The 17,560-nt window shown below is 40.8% G+C and overlaps 1 protein-coding gene across 2 annotated transcripts; it reads right to left on the bottom strand.

Moving 5' to 3' along the window:
- Window positions 1-13,592: 13,592 nt before the first annotated feature.
- On the bottom strand, window positions 13,593-15,254 carry LOC103719346 (F-box protein At1g61340-like). 2 transcript variants are annotated; one of them, XM_008808550.4, is made up of 4 exons: window positions 15,136-15,254; window positions 14,398-14,672; window positions 14,227-14,301; window positions 13,593-14,137 (listed from the first exon to the last, which is right to left on the bottom strand). In XM_008808550.4, the coding sequence occupies exons 2-4, from the start codon at window positions 14,614-14,616 to the stop codon at window positions 13,913-13,915; spliced, it is 519 nt and encodes a 172-aa protein (XP_008806772.2). In that variant the 5' UTR covers window positions 14,617-14,672; window positions 15,136-15,254; the 3' UTR covers window positions 13,593-13,912. The 2 variants fall into 2 exon arrangements, with proteins under 2 accessions (XP_008806772.2, XP_026665149.2); XM_026809348.2 differs by lacking the exon at window positions 15,136-15,254 and having other exon boundaries at window positions 14,398-15,121.
- Window positions 15,255-17,560: the final 2,306 nt, after the last annotated feature.

Here is a 17,560-nt window from a genome sequence, read left to right as displayed (position 1 = left end):
AAGAGGAAAATAAGAGAATTGTATTTCTGCCTGTCTATTACAATGTACAGAAGCAGCCTTTATATAAAATAGAAGGCTAACAAAGTTTAGTAAGGCCGACTAAGTTTGGCAGAATCAATCACAAATCAATCAAAGTGAAGTTTGGTAAGGCCGACTATGTTTGGCACAATCAATCACAATCTTAATCAATCATATGATTTTAATATTCCCCCTCAAACTCAAGATGGTAAAGTAGACACCAACTTGAGTTTGGAAATAAGAGATCGCAAAATGCCATGAGGATGAGCTTTGGTGAAGACGTCCGCAGCGAAGATAGATCTTAGAGAGAAAGCCATCGAAGCTCAACGATGCTCATAGAAAAAGAGCAAAAGACCTCGAACTGGATGAAGAAAGAGCTGGGGGCAGCAAATAAAGTCGGAGATTGAGGACTGGGGTGGTGCCATACAGATGTATGCCTCCATGATCGAGAGCGGGACCACGTCTGCCAAGTTTACCCGTCAAGCTTCAGACGGTACGGTTTGACGCGCCGCTGTAGGGGTTTGAAGCGAGATCGCACCTACCAAATTTACCCGTCAATTGTCCGACGATACGGTTTGACGCGCCGCTGCTTGAATTTGGAGTGAGATCGCGCCTGTCAAATTTATCCATCAAATTTCTGATAGTACAGTTAGACGCGCCGCTGCTAGGGTTTGGAACGAGATCGCGCCTGCCAAATTTACCTGCCAAGATTTTGATGGTATGATTTGACGCGTCGCTGCTGGGGTTTAAAATGAGATCGCGCCTGCCAAATTTATCCGTTAAGCTTCTAATAGTTCAGTTTGACATACCGTTGCTGGGGTTTGAAACGAGAGGGTCACCGACACGGAGGAATAGAAGCACCGAAAGCACCCATAGAAGCACCGAAAGCGGGTGCTTAGGAAGCTCAACTCCCTCAACAAGAGCACTGGAATAAAATTTGCTTCAAACTCCATTAACTCCTGCGCTTTATTGCCTCATGAAGCAAAGGATCAAATGGATTGCCAAAGTTTCCACCGTTTCAACACCCATTGAGTTCAAGATCACCGCAAAACTGTTTATAGATACTCTGATAACTGTTTTTTATTTTCTCCTCTCCCTCAGTTTCTACCTTTATCTGACTTTTAGTCCCTTCAAAATTGTCTAAAACGGGCAATAAGCTCTCTATAATTTGTCCCCGTGCATTTGTCATCAGAGAGAGCCTTTCTCTCTCTGTCCTTTTCCTGAAGTTGTCAAAGTCCGCACTGATCCAAAGAATGCGGTCCGTTCTGTGGAGAACTCTTCAAACAAAGAAGCAACTTCGGTTCAGGGCCGGCCCGAGCCTTAGGCGACCGCCTCCCCAGGCCAATGGAAGGCCCCCGGAAGGGAGGGAGGGAGAGGGAGAGAGAGAGAGAGGGAGGGAGGGAGGGAGGGGGAGAGAGAGAGAGAGAGAGGGAGGGAGAGGGAGAGGGAGAGGGAGAGAGGGTCTGAGTTCTGACCGTGACCAAAAGAAAGCAAAGGCCCACCATATCGAGTCTTCCCCCTTGATGGAAGGGAGGTGGAGAGTTTCTTGGCCTGCAGAGGGGAAATTTAGGAAGTTGGGGATGGTAGTTTTGTTTTGGATGGAGAGAGAGAGAGAGGAGGGATTTGGTTGGCTTGATACACGTCTGAAGCCACTCTTATCTTTCATCCCTTCTCTTGTTTGGTTTTGGTCTTGGTTTTCCTTCCCTCACATTACTCCTGATCCAGCTGGGCCATCAGGAAGAAAGGGGGATTGGAAATGGACTTCTTGGAGGGTGGAGATTCTTTTAATTTTCTCCTCTCGGTTTCTTCTCCCCTCTTGGGTGGTAGAGAGAGAAGGAGGGAGGGGGTTGAATGGTTGCTGTGCTGTGATGTTGCAGTTGCTGCTTGGGTACTCACTTGAAGGGGAGATGGAGGGATGGGACTTTTATTAATTAAATGGAGCCAATTTCCCATAATGCCCCTACTTTCTCAAATAGAGAAGCTCCTTCCTGAAATTCTTTTCTTTACCATGACCATAGGAAGACCTTTTCCTGTTCCGCTCTTGCTTGAGATGATGAACAATGTTGCCGAGCATTATCTCAGTTATTTAATCAGTTTATGGCTCTTTTTTTAGGATAATTACTTTTCTACACTTCCATTCAAAAATAATATTAAATTAAAAAGATTTCTTGCCTATCTTTATTAGATTCATGTATCTTTGTTGAAATAGTGTACTTGATAGCTATCTATTTTCATATCATTTTTTTAAATATTTTATATTTATTAAAAAAATTATTATTAAAAAATTATTATTAAAAAAAAGGCCTCATTCATTGATTCGCCTTAGGCCCCCAAATGTATTGGGCCGCCCCTGCTTCGGTTGCAAGAGAATTCTTCTCCTCCGTGGGGAGCGCGCTGGTGGCTACGGCGGTTCGGCCAACGGCGGACCACTGCTCGTATATGGACCGATCTTGTCGATGTTGATGAAGGAACCCGGGTTGAAGCCGTACCAGCTGAACCAGAGGAGGAAGGTGCCGAGGACGACGAGGGAGGTGGAGTGGCCGTGGACGGCGAGCGCGGGAGGACGCGGCGATGAAGACGCGCGGGAGGGGTTTCTTCTCCGCCGGATCAAGAGGCGGCCGGCGGCGGCGCGGGCGCGAACGATGGACGCGGGCAGGTCCTCGCCGGTTCCGTCTCAGGGGCTTTCCCCTTACTTGGGAGCCTCTGCCAACAGGGAGCACACGGAGGGCACGGGAAGAAAGAGTTTTTTTTTTCCTTCCTTTTTGAGTAAAGGCCGGCGTCACCTTTCGATCGAAACTCAAAAAAATAATATAAAAAAATTAAAAAAAAAAAAAAAAGAAAGAAAGAAGGCTTTGATGTTATCAGAATCTCGATGAGGAGAAAAAAGTTTTGAAGGCCGCCGAAGTTGAAGCCCCAGCTACTTTCCAAACGAGGTAGAAGAAACAGAGGATCTACGAGTGAAGACGACCACAGAAAAGACGGAAGAAAAAACGACAGCAGATTACGTGATCGGTGGCTCTGATACACTACAAGAAACTTGGACATTAGCGACGCTTTTTTTAGCTATTAGCGACGCTTTTAAGCGTCGGTAGAAACCATCCCGACGCTTTACAAAGCGTCGGTAAAGCGTCGCCTATGCTACAGTGGAAAAAACATTTTCCGACACTTTCAAAAGCGTCGCTAATTACCATTTGCCAAAAAAATTACCATTGGCGCCTTGGTGGTCTACATCTTTTCCTCCATTGCTTAGTGCTGATGGAACATAAAGAGAAATATAAATAACCTCCCCGATCGGTACCTTCATTCCATTTATGCAGAGTGGTTGGGTTTGGCTATATAAATAGTTCTTTCTTTTTCAGATCCGCCGATGTGGGACTAAAACGAGATGGTTTTTTGGCTTCCGATGACGCTTTTAACTACGCTTAAAAACGTCGTTATTTAACAATGCTAAAAAGCGTCGTTAAAAGCGTCGTCAATTATATATCAACTTTGACGATGCTTTTAAGCGTCGTCATTAGCCGACGCTTTTAAAAAACGTCGGCAAATGTTGACGAGGAAAAATTTTTGCCGACGCTTGGAATAAGCGTCGGCAAATAAGAGTCGGAAATTTTCTTTTTTGGTGTAGTGATACCATGTTGAAGTATTTGAGGAAGAAGAGAGAAATAAGAAAATTGTATTTCTGCTCGTCTATTATAATGTATAGGAGTAGCCTTTATATTGATCAGGAGACTAAGAAAGTTTAGTAAGACCGACTAAATTTAATACAATCAATCACAATCCTAACCAATCATGTGACTTTAACATTGAGGATGGGATTAGATACATGGGGCTTTGGAAGGTGGAATTGCATTGCTCCATGAAGGAGGCCGATGACCGGCATCTTTTGCAGCTCCTCAACAGGCCGAAGCTCAATATTTGAGTGGTAGAGGTCGTTCGACGATAAGTCTCTCAGCGAGCTTTTAATCAATGTCAGAGCCGGCCTGGATAGTTTTGAGAGCATGTACTCGACCTCCTGGATTCGAGTTGAGTTGGATACACCAGCCTCATCGGCCTGCAACTCATTCAAGCCGCACTCGATGGTCGCGAAGGCCTGGGAGGCTCTCTGGAGGTCTTCGGTGCATCTTCGAGGGCAATGGTGGGGATAATTGCTTGTCTATGTTCATGCATCAGAAGAGGTGCTAACCAGCTGAGCTATGATCAGGCATAGTTCAGTTCCCATACTTGTTTTGTTTTAGCTCGTTGGATCGGATGGTTCGATTTCATTTTATGGGATCTACCATTCATCAAAAAAGGTTGTTCCTTCTTTTTAAAAACCAATCCATTTATTATATATAAGATGATGGAAGAAATGGCGAGCTGTATCAATGATTCTCAATGGAGGATCGGGGCTTTTTTGACCAATTCTTGTTCAAGTCCAAAAAAAATCCATTCGAGAAAGAAGAAGATCAATATATGTCAAACCAACAACCTAGTTATGTCGTTATTTTGGATGTAAATAGAAAGTCTTCAGTCATACTGGGAGATGATCGATCACAAACACCTATTGCATCCTTAGTTGATTCTACGATCCCATTGGGATCCTATAAAAGAATCACTTATCCCATTCCAGCGAATAATGGTATTTTATTGGAACTTTAAAACTAAGTCTTTCTGAAAGAAATCATACAAAAAATGCTGTTTTTATGCTGATATCACTTTTTTCAAGCATCATCTTGCTCATTGTGTCATTTATATATATATATATATATATAGACTGTAACTCTCTATATTAGTGTCCAAATAAAAAAGAAGACGACTCTCCATTGGCTACTGAAGGGTTGAGTATTGGTCTTGGATTTGTTACCCATTTAGATTGCTTAAATTTGGCCTTCTACTGAATTCAATTCTTCACAGAGAGGAGAAAATCTTGGCAGGATCCTATCAGATGGATCTTGTCACGAGGGTTCTGTGAATTATCATGGATTTGTTCTGACTACCTGAGGCTGCCATAAAGCTTCTTATGTTGCCGGTGGATATTTTGAAGGAATCATTGAGAAAAGTGTGTCAATTACTATTTGATAAGTTTGCATATGGTTGCTGAAAATTATTGAACAACTAGTAGTTCTAATCACTATTATTTATCTGTGTAAAGGTGCTTGTCCATGACCTTGTACCAATGGGGAACCAAAGATAGTTAAGAATTTCTGCCAAAAAAACCATCTACCGCAAAAAAAAAAAAAAACAAAGATAAGTTTGTTTACTTATGTGCGTTCTTACTGCATTGAGATCTGTGCAGTCGATGTTCAAGGGTGGATTCACAAGAAGAAAGGTGAACTGTTCTTTCGCGCGAAAGATACAACCTAGGTCACCCCTTTCGGCACAACAATGACCCTCTCAAAAAACTTCCGTTTTTCCTCCTCTCCTCTCATCCATGATTGGCTGGCGAAGGAGATCCAGTCGATGGTGAGGGCCAATGGTAGAGAGGTGAGCATGAGGGTGATGGAGGCAATGTCGTAGATTATGTCTCTAGTGTATGAAACACTTTGATCTAAGCCCCTAATACTGCTCCACTACGGGTGGACAAAGCAGGCCTAGTGGTGGAGAGTCATAATACTTAGGACATAAAGATGCTCATTGAATAAATTATTAGTTGGATCAGATCTGCCAGCTTAGCGGATGCATTGCACAAGCATGAACATAGATAAAAAAAAGGAAAGGAGCAATAAAGAGATGTCCTTTTGTGGTTGGACCACCTCCATGGTGGTGGACCAATCCAACCATCAAGGAGCACCAACAAGAACAGAAAAAGAAGGAAAGTATACAACAAACCTTTTATGATTGGATTGGTCCACTGCTGAGTTGGTGGACTAGGTCCAACCAATAATATCACTGTTCTTCAGGTACCAGCAGCTTTTTGCAATCAAAGATCCATCGGTCAAGGGGGAGTTTGCGCTCAAGGCCATTTCTAGGAGGATGAGTTTGATGGTCCAATTAAGATATCGGCCGGTCCCACTATGCACATGAAAAGGCTTAAGAGGACCTCTTAATTTTTTTTTATTTTTTTAAGCTTATGAGGGATGCATAAATGACCCATAAAAGGCTCAAGAGGAAGAAGATATTTTTATTATTTAAGATGGTACAATAACAGCATTAGATGATGAAGGAATTCTAGGATCATATTGGGTCAATATGCTAACTCTAAGATCTAACTAAAATTTTTTAAACTCCAAAATATGCGAGTATAAAACTTTTAGAATAGAGAAGGTGAAACTTAAATTTTTCTAAATTTTGTTGGCATTTGTAATATCCCCATCCACGTGCACTGTTTAAACGATGGGGACCTTGTAAAAATTGTGATTGCGAATTGAGGAACATGCACCTTTAGGCTTTAGATCTGGAACCTTACTTTCTGAAAGATTTTTACAGCTCAAGGCACTACGTGGATGTCATGGAAATGGACTCAAATCTTTCCCTCTCTATCCATAGCTCAAAATAATTTCTAACTTCGGGCCCACTACAAAAGTCAGAATTGTAATGACACAAGTATCCAAGGGATCGGAACCACCTTGCGTGAGAGAGAGACCATGTTTTGATCACCGGACACGTAGCGGAAACTTTTCGTTAGAAGTTACTAAAGAGAGAGAAAACTTTGATGCAGGAAATGGTGAAAACTTTTGCTAAACAACAACTAAAACGGTAAAACTTTATAATGCCATATCTACATGATTTAAAATGATCACCAAACTCGATGTGAGCAATTTTGACTACTACGAATATTCAGAAGGATCACCAGATTTGATATGGACCACTTTGGCTACTACAGATATTTAGGAGGATCACCAAACTCGATACAGATCACTTTGACCACTATAAGAGATTCAAGTTTAAGGGGTTGAAAAAAATCTTCCTTCTTTCCGATCAAATCACTACCATCCATTGATAGTTTTTTCGAAATAATATGATAAGGTGCGGCCAAAAGATGGCCATTTGCTCAGGCTATACCTAGTTGCATATCTTAAGTGTAAATAACATATATATTCATGTTTGTTAATCTGAAAATTTATTACATTAATTTCACTTTAAGAAAACTTACTAGATTTGTAACATGTCTGCATGTCAAGATGCGTCATATGATTGCCACTTGCATATGAGCTCTTGACCAATATTGTAACGTTATAATATATTATCATTAATTTTACCAAAAGTTTAGAATATCAATTTACAATAACGCATAGTAATATCACAAGATATTTATAATTTGCAAAAATATAAGTTTTATATATATACATATATAGATATATAGATACATACATACATACATATAGTTACATACATACATACATACATACATACATATAGTGATATATATATATATATAACAATGAACGTGTTGAAACCATTGTTAATCATTAAATAATAACATGCTAAGATTTAAAATCACAACAATAGTGTATTCAAGTTTGAGAGATATACCTGCAGAAGACATATTGAATACGATTCTTCAATTACCTAGAATAATAACGGCTGGATCTTCCCTTCTTTGCTCCTCACAAAAGATAGCCGTCAATGGGGCAAGCTATCAACCATATGGAGAGGAGAGGGGGACCTAGCCTTTATATAGAAAACATAAGGAAGTCTTTCCATTAAAAGCTCCAAACCCTAATTGGGTTTTCTGGCCTACATACCAAAATTACCATAATAAATAGGATTCAATTCTATACATCCAAGGTGCACCAAAGCCCATAAAACAAAATGATCACACATCATATTAGGCTTAACCATAGTACCATTATGAGCCATACGTCTAACCTTTTTTATAAAACAAAAGTACACAACCAGTGGAAGCCTATATTTTGAAATTATTCTAACAACCAATTCATATTTTGAAACCTATCCAAATGGTTCATAGATGGACATACATAATTAATTAATCAGACAATGCCTGAATAAATATAGGCCCCCATTAATGTGTGGTTCAAATTACTCACTAAATACAATTGATTCTAGAAGAGATTTTTATCCATCCAAAACAACAATAGAATCACATTAACCTATTCTTGTGTGAGGCTTGATGACCAAGTGGTCCCTAGAGCCTAATTATGTGTACATGAAATGTTCCTTGATCTTAATTATACTGGCTTAGCAGTTTCAAATTTAATCATCTATTCAACTACCTAATTATGTACTACTACTGGCTCCCAGATTTCATTTCTATCTCCTCATACCATGTAAGAAGAGAACTTGTGATGTGTAATGAATGGGATCCCTATTTCATTACTCAAGAGGTAAGCAATTAAGGGCCCCGTCTTTGTTGAGGTAAGCAATTATCCTATGTGTCGAACTATCGTAGGGGGCCCAAATCTGGTACCAAAAGCATCCATCGCATCCCGAAAAAAAAAAAAAAAAACTTAAATTAAGACTAAAATCGAATAGGATACTATCATATCTATATCCATATTTGTTTTGCTTGACAAATACAAATATAGATACATATATTAGTTATTTTAAATGTATGAATACAAATATAAATATAGATTGGATAATTAAATTTTATGGCCATAAAATTAAAGGTATTATTACTAAGTGAATGATAAATCAAGCTAATAGCATGTTAATCAGTTAATGTGGTCATTTATTTTTCTTAAATATTAATGAGTGTTATTTAAAATTAAATAAGATTATAAATGGAATCAAATATTAGGATATGGATCGGATTGTTGTCTATCCATATTTATATCTGTTGTAGTTCAAATTTGGCCCGAGCGTGACCCCGCCGGTGGAGTCGAGAGAGCCACCGGTAGCTGGAAGGAGAAGACGAGAGCCACCTCCTACGCGACGGCCATGGACCTGCACAAAGCATCACCGGTGTTTCCGGTGAGGGCCCTCCGACAATCAAGTTAGAGTGGGGTAAATTTGGTCCAGCCAAAAAGTCCCTTAGAAGTTACCTAACCGAGCTATTTATAGTTCCAGTAGCAGAGGCACTGTCGCCCTTCATCATGAGGGAGCGTAGCTCTGAGCCGGATGATGCGCAGCTTAGACTGGCTGGTGGCGTGTAGTACTGCCTGTTTCTAAGAACGGTAGGGTGTTGACAGTTACAGCAGAGTATGGTCGGAGTAGTCAAGGTGTCGTCTGACTGTTGAAGGCCGGATATGGAGACATGACACGTACGGTAGTGTTGTAAAGTACGACCACGTAGATGAGCGTAGGCGCGCACATAGGTGTGGTTGTTGGCGAGGCTGAGCTTGTTGAAAGGTCACGTCATGCGTTTGACGAGCTCGGGGCGTACTACTGAAGTAGGCGCCCCGAGCTTGGTCGGGGCAGATCGGCGAATACTGAGGCACCCCGAACATGGTCGAGGGAGTCGATGAATGTCTGAAGTTAGTAAAGCTTTCAGCGGAGTTCCGAAGTCGAGCTGACTTTGGGCCGAAGTGTGGATTCAACTGATTAGTGTTGATGTTTATTGGGCCGAGACTGGGTGACTTTTTAGTTGCGGGCGGGGCGATCCATTTTACCCTCCATCAATATTTATTTTTTTAATGGATATAAATATTAATCAAATGCTCAAAAATTTATCTATATTTAAATAGTTTTGGACAAGAATATGTATCCGAACGGATACTATTGGATTCATTTTCATCCTCTCTTTTTTTCTCTTAGATTAGTGAGGACGTGAGTGGCATGAATCAACAACTTTGTCATGACACGTGACCTTGGAACCTTGCTTGGTAGCAGATTTGGGACCTAAAATAATTTTGAAAAGAAAAATCTAACACACTTTCCTTCACGTGCACAATGAGCTTGGAAACCTGCTCCACCCCCAGCACCGCACGTGCGACGGTCCGGCATGGCCTACGTGTCGCGAAGCTCCATGTGTCGGCCACTACAACAACGCGTGTCAGAAACCACCGAACCATTGGTCGAGACGGAGTGGCCCCTCCCCACTTTATTGGGGGTCATCCGGTGATACAACTCAAGGGTTGGTGCGATGGATGTGGGCGCAAGCACAACCCGAGGAAGAAAAATTTTGGGAAGGGAGAGGTCTTGCTCTTTTCCCTTTCCCAAAATGGAGCGCGCCAGACGAGATCGGTACATGTGCGACGCACCACCCTTTGGCGGTTGCAAAGAATCGAGACGAACAGATACACCGTACCATTCTAGCGAAGAGAAGGAAGAGCAAACTCATAGCTATCACAGAGCCAGCCATTAAAATACTACACAATAAACGGAGCAGCCTAATCAACTATACTATTCCTCTCTCGATAAGTATAGCTAATCTGCATGATCACACGATCCCTCGAAAGATTGCGGATGTTTTGTAACAACGGATGCTTATTACCAATTTTGATGTAATCTTGAATTCATCCGATCACAATCGTCGAATCATCTTATAGATAGATAAGCTTCACCCCCAAGTTGATCCGCATATGAGAGATCTCTTACCAAGTTGCTCTGAGCTCGACTCTAGAAACAAAAATGTTACAGAGTCACCTGCATCCTGTTGTCGGGATGCAGCCAGTCTTTAAAAGCAATATCTGGCTAGTAACCCTTAGGAGGCCAAAAGAAAAAGAGTTAATACATACTAATTATTCTGAGTGGTCCGCATTGGTTTTTTTAAGGTAAATCTGGATTTTATTTATGCTTGTCTAGATAAAATATATCTATATGAATTAAAAATAAAATATAAGAAAAGCAAAAAATAATGTCAAAAAACGAAGTCCATAAAGTTGGTTCTTTATGGTGATGTCTGAGCCTGCATGTCTGCATTTCATTATTTACGTACTTGATATGTCAATGCTTTTTTCAAATTAATTTAGATTTTGAATTTTAATATAAAATCCATGTTATTTTTTTCCACTTGGGGAGAGGGCCAGCCTAATCTGATTTATTCGTTTTTGGTATTTATCTCTAGTTGGTTGCTTGAGTTTTCAAATGGGACGGACATGCGGAATACATTCCTTATAAAGAACATATGAATACGAGTATACTTATGTGTATGTTGTACATGTAAAAAACAACGATTACTGTACCAAAACCAAGATTTAGGCCAGTTGCTCGACGGCATGGGTTGGTACGCTCCCGTGCTAGGCCTATAGCGACACAGTAAAGGAGATAGGAGAGAAGGAGAATCAGAGAGAGAAAAAGAAAAAAAAAAAGGAGGAGAGAGAAAGAGAATGGCGAACATCTGAAAGAGGTCGACGAAGAACTGGGGAGCTGCGCAAAGGGCGGAGGAGGTGTTCTACCTTCGAGACCCCTGTTTTCAACGTAACAAGAGAACTGAAGAAGGAACCCCTCCTCCACCCCTCCGTGCGGCTCCTCGAGGGCTCTCCGCCAGTCACCCACCATCCTCCCTCTCTCTTCTTTCCTTTACCTCTCTTTTCCTCTTCTGCTCTCTCTCTCTCTTTCTTTCTCCTTCTTCCCCTTCATTTCGGTTTCTTGTTTTGATTGTTAAAACTGTTTTGGTTCATCATCGGTACGGCTCGGTACCCTCCGAACCAAATGATTCGGGATGGTTCCGCCGACCATATGTAAAAATGTTATGATGAGTATTTTTTTCATGGCTAACTCTTTTTTTTTATCTTAAAATCAAAGTCTCAAGTATCTTGGCATGAATACATATCTCATGTACACATATGTAGTGTATTGGCTTATTAAAATTGAAAGTTCAAATAAGTCAGTTCAAGCATAAAGATGCAAACGCAGAGGCAAAATTGGCTTCTTGTGTTTTAGCTTTTTGCCAAACTACCTAGGCTTCCTGCTTCTCTAGAGATAGTTGAAGACATCCTTATCTCGAATGTATCACATATTAGTACTTTAGTAACTTCGGATAAGTTCGTCACAGGAAAATGATGGAGAAAGTAGGACTATCCAATTATTTGGTGAAGGCAATTTAATTAAAAACTTTTTCACCTCTGATGCATAGAAGTGCTCTTTCCCGATATACTTCTCTTTATACATATATACTCTGAGAAATACCTGGTTATGATTTCAAGAATCTGTTTTCTCTCTCTATTAAACGGGGGGAAAAAAAACATCACCCGGTATGTACATAATAGCCTAGGGTTGCTCAGTTAAAGATCATTAATCTATAAGTAATTGCCCAAAACAATGATCAGATGATAGTATCCACATTGCACGCATATGCGCTTTTTTTTTTTTTTTTTTCTGTTGGCCTATGAATAAAGTGGGCCAACTTTGAGGTTTGCCCTTGCAGGATTTTTCATTCAAACCTACTTATATATTTTGTATATGCTCTATTCAAATGCTGCCCATTTTTGGCTGATGTATATTGCCAACAATATCTTCCATTAACGGAAGGCAGACTAGGGCCACCAAAATGTGACCCAACCCGTTAATCTGACTCATGTTCGGGCTACCAGAAGAAGATTTTAGTTTGGGCTAAATGGATTCAAGTAATAAATAGATCGACCTTTTAAGCATTTGGGTTGGATTTGGGTTTCAAATATATGACCCGTTTAACCCATTTAATATTTAGGTTGAGTTAGGTCGGATAACCTGTTTAACCTATTTAACATATTTAAAATTTATTTAATCTATTAAAAACCTACTTAATATATTTCTATCCTATTCAACATGATCCACCTAATATGTTTAACCCATTTAGATCCATTTAACTCACTAAAATCTACTTAACCTATTTAACGTGAATTGACCTATTTGATATATGTGTTATCTGAGTTGGGTCAGGTTACCTGCTAATATATATGCCAGGTTTGCTTTGAATTCTTGGCTTGTTTAGTAAACGGGTCACATTCAGTTTGAAAAATTTTTGACCTGACGTGCATCCAACCCGACCCGACCCAAGCCGATTACCATCCTTAGGGAAGACCTAACACCATCCATCTTTGTAGCAACTAATAATCTAGGCAGCGAACAACAGAGCATGTAAATAATAGAAAACTTGTGAAGCCAAAATGCGATGCCTGATTTCAAAAGGGCGCACCATCTTGAATAATACTCTTTAACCATGGACTGAAACAGGATCATAGTGACTCCAGATAGATCTAACTGGTTATTATAGGATTTGCTAGCTTGGCATAGCATTTCTGCTATTGACTAAAGATAATTAACATTTTGTTTATTGTCTCCACAAAGCAGATAAGTTTGCCGAGTTCTCCTTTCCCATCACTGATGGCAACTTGAATGAAAGCATAGGCATACTTCACTTTAATATCTGCAGGCCTCTATCTGGCCTGCTTATCTCCAGGAGCAAAGCTGCATTTAGGAATAAAAGGTAAATTCTGTATCTAATTTATGAGAGATCACCCTCTTAAGTGATTAGTTCTGCAAAAACGGGCGTCTGATTTCTCATGAGCATGACATTTCAACTATCACTATACGACTTCTTCAGCATCAACACTTAATGTCCTCTTAATAAAAGCCATGGAGCACACATAGAGCTTGCATTCCCTCCAATTACAATGCAAATAGCTCCAGCATAATCACTAGAAGTGATATCTTAAACCAACTTCGTAAACTCTCACTGGCTTTCAAAAAACCAAACAAAATGAAGCAAGATACAAAGTTAATGCACTAGGAACACAATGAGCTAAGAGATATAACTGAAAGAAAATACATCTGATAAACAAATATTGAGACCATGATTTTATTCTCCTTATGTATAAAGAAGGATAAGCCTTAAATACAATTTGATCCTAGCATACAACAAATTTATGTACATGGAACAGAGAAACACTCTTCGAACATCATCCCTATATCTAATTACACACATCATATGAAGCCATCTCTCTTCAATAAAAGCATTTGAAGGAAGGCTTCCACAGTGACTTAACAGAATACAGCCGCAGAAACTGTAACTATCGAAGACAAAAAAGCCGACCTAGTATAATGTCTACAAAATGGTTTACATGAACAAAGACTGCTAAAAATTTCATATCTACATATCCGCAACTAATCCATTCTGTGATGTGAAGAGAGCAACAGCAATACTTGATAGTGTTTTTTCGTCAAACCGTGACCTTGCAACCCTCTGTTGCTTTGGTGCATTTGGTGCCTCTTCACTAACTTCTGGATCAGTATCTCCCGTATGTCTTCCCCTCCCGAAGAGAGGCCTCGAAGACGGAGTGCTAAAAGCGAAATGCATCTCCTTAGCAATCAAAGTCTGAAGCAACAAAAGAAGTAAGAGTTCAGAACTTTCATTAAATAGAACAAGTCTGCTATCGAATGGGCCTTTCAAGTAATGAAACTTACCGCGCCATGGACAAACTTGGATACCAGAAGGAGTTGTTTCAAGTCGCTATGATTCACCTTACACAGTATCCTAACCTACAAAATCAGAACATACATGTTGTTAAAAGTTTGAAGCACACAGTTACATGTTCACTTTTCTTTAAGCTAATGTTGGGTTTGGGGAATTTTTACCACGACATCCTGGGGCAGCAACTCGAGGCGATTAGATCTCTCCATGTGATATCTTGTACCATGCTTCCTTTGCAACGGTCCACTTAATCGAGAAGATAAATTAGATGCATCCAAATTACTTGAAATCACAACCCTTTTTCTTCCTAAAATGCGTGTCCGAGGAACAAACTCTAAACCAGTTGCTAAAGATCCTTCATGTTGAGCCTGTCCTACTGCCATTCTGATGATGTATATGTCTCAAAGGATCGGAAATTTAATTCTAATTTGAATTCACTCTGCAAATCAAAATTAGAAACATGGCATTAGCTGTAACCACCTAAAAGTTGAAGTTTTACAAACATCTCAGCAAATGCTCCTTTCGCAATTAGATTAAAACAGAGAAGAGATAAGAGCCCCCAAACACCCAAATCTTAAACTCACAAAACGATAAAATCAAATGAGTCAAGAAACCAGTCAAAATTCAGCATGAAATACCGAGAATAATGAGTTCAAAATCAAATTTTGATAGTATTTAAACAAAAAATAAGCAATTGCTGATCATCACAGCGGCCTCAAAGGGGACAGTAACTATCTTTTTTCTTTATTTACCAAAAAAAATATCTTTTTTTTTTCAAAAGATCAAAATAATTATTTGATGAAAGACCCGAGTGATATTATCTGAAGAAGACAATTCTCCAATAGAATCCAAGTAAGAGAGAAAAAAATTGAGCAGAAAAGGAGCAAAAGCAGCAAGCATACCTGATAGCAAATCCTGGTGAAGAAACCAACACTTCTAAGCCTCTAAATTTCCTTTCGAATCCGCGGCTCTGGTTTCCCGAAAAGGGCTTGGCTGGAACGAACTGAACCACAAGCTCAGAGGACCAGCTCTACTTATATATAGGAGAGGCAAAAAGGAATAAAAAAATTAAAACAAACGTTTCGATATATAAAAAGAAAATAATAAATAATCGGGATTTTTCCGGAAAGTCCTGGAAAAGCCGCCATGCTTCTTTTTAAAGGCAAAAATATCTGCCTGGATTCCCGCCCGCTGCTCTCCTAAAACCGCGTCCGTAGCCGGCCGCTGCATAAGAGGACACGTGGCAATATCCAGGAGGCCGGGGAACTAGCCGTTAGAGGATGGAGTGCGTGGCAATGGCTGATTGGACCATGGGAGGTGAATCGAGTGTGCCGACGTGGCGACAGTGTAGGTCTTGGTCGTCGATGTCGGTTAATTTAAATTCGCTACTTAGGCGGCCCGGTCAACGCGGAGCCGAGTTCCGTCCGACTCGGCTCGACTTGGGTTGGTCTTGCCAGAGATGGATTGGGCTGGGCTCCGCTATTTGCCATTCCGGGCTTGGGCTTGTACCGTAGTCGTTGTTTGGGCTTGCATCAAGGTTTAAGTAAGGGCAGAAGTGATTTACAGAAATGCTTGTGCAATGCAAGTGATAATATTTGGAAAATTACCTCCTTTAATATGTTTTTTTTTTTTTTCAAAATCAGAATATCAGAAAACTAACCTTGAAATTAGTGACATGTTAGAACATACTTGGATATCTGTACTTCACTTTTTAGTCAATCAATTTTTATATAGAGTTCGCCATGAAATGCTTGTTATTTGTGATGTGACTCTTTACCATGTTTTGGATGTTTCATTGGTAAACTCTTTAAAGTATAAATTGTTTTAGCTTCATTAACCTTTGAATATATAACACATGACACTTCCGCCACCTAATTCAACTCTTACGTATATAAAAAGTGACTTAATCTCCATAGATATGGGCCGTGCTTAGTTAAATTTGGGCTCGACCGCCCCTACCTACAGACGAACCCACTTGGGATTCGTCGCACCTCATAAATCTCATATAATTACCTAATATTAGAAAGAGTTGAAATCGAACATAGAGGGAAAGTTACGAGTATCTAGAATTTGGGCTGTATGATTGTGTCCCAGATGTGGTGGATGGCAGGTGTTGAGTTCCTCTTGCGGCAGTGTAATGCTAAATTTTTTTTAACTCAAATATCATGGTTGCCCCACAAGTCCACAACTGATGTAGAGACAAAATGAAAAGAAAAAAAAGAAAAAAACTTACTCTATAAACATGTTTTCTTTAGTTCCTTTTTTTTCTATCCAAAAAGATCACTACTTTTTTGGAGAGTAAATTTGGATTTATCGTACCATTCTAATATATCCTTAAAAATCATAAAATAAAATACGTAAAAAATTAAAATAATATTTGATGGGGGAGGGGGGGGGGGGGGTAAAATAGATTGTCCAGCTCACAACAAAAGGAGCACCTAATTTCGGTCCATTAGACACCAACGCCGACCAGACGTGTCCTCGGTTCGGCCCAGAATCAGCCCGATCTCGAACTCTACCGAAAGCTCCTTCGACCTCAGATATTCGCCGACTTGTCCGACTAAGTTCGAGACGCCCCTTGTATTCGCCGACTCATCCGACCAAGTTCGAGGCGCCTCCTGTATTCGCCGACTCGTCCGACCAAATTTTAGGTGCCTCCTCTATTCGCCAACTTGTTTGACCAAGTTCGGGGCACCTTTTGTATTCGCCAACTCGCCTCGACCGAACTTGAGGCGCCCTCTCCACTAATACACCCCGACCCTCAAGCTCGGGGCGCTCCACCAAGCACAACTCGGAACCCGGGATGCTACGTTGGCCTCAACACCCGTCTAGCCAACCTCGCCAAATGCCTGATGCGACCTCTCGACGAGCTCGGCCTCGCCAACGGCCACACCCATGTGCGTGCCTTCGCCATCCTACGTGGTCGTATATTGCGACGCCACCACGACATGCTACTCCAGCTATGCCCTGACACGGCTGTCAATGCCTTACCGTTCCCAAGAACGGACTCCACCGTGCACCACAATCAAGCTCTAGCTACGCGCCACTCCCTCTCATGATGGGAACGGGCCATACCCTGCCACGACTGTCAACGCCTTACCATTCCCAAGAAAGGACTCCACCATGTGCCACAATCAGGCTCTGGCTACGCGCCACTCCCACTCATAATGGGAATGGGCCATACCTCTGCTACCTAAGCGCTCCTATCGGGACCATAAAGAACACCAACAGGTAAAACCTAAGGGACTTTTGGCTGGACCTACGAAGCTGCACTCTAACTTAATCGTCGGAGGGGTCTCACTGGAAACACCGGTGATGCTTTGTGCA

This window comes from Phoenix dactylifera, chromosome 4, assembly GCF_009389715.1.
Source record: "Phoenix dactylifera cultivar Barhee BC4 chromosome 4, palm_55x_up_171113_PBpolish2nd_filt_p, whole genome shotgun sequence".
Classification (NCBI taxonomy): domain Eukaryota; kingdom Viridiplantae; phylum Streptophyta; class Magnoliopsida; order Arecales; family Arecaceae; genus Phoenix; species Phoenix dactylifera.
Note: the sequence above shows the minus strand (reverse complement) of the source record. Positions and strands in the feature narration are given on the sequence as shown.

What these genes read in the sequence shown, in the direction of transcription:
- LOC103719346 (XM_008808550.4), bottom strand. Translation starts at nt 14,616, where the DNA reads ATGGCAGTAGGACAGGCTCAACATGAAGGATCTTTAGCAACTGGTTTA. An exon ending in TGCTGCCCCAGGATGTCGTG is followed by an intron (nt 14,302 to 14,397) that starts GTAAAAATTCCC and finishes CTGATTTTGTAG; the next exon opens with GTTAGGATACTGTGTAAGGT. An exon ending in CCAAGTTTGTCCATGGCGCG is followed by an intron (nt 14,138 to 14,226) that starts GTAAGTTTCATT and finishes TTGTTGCTTCAG; the next exon opens with ACTTTGATTGCTAAGGAGAT.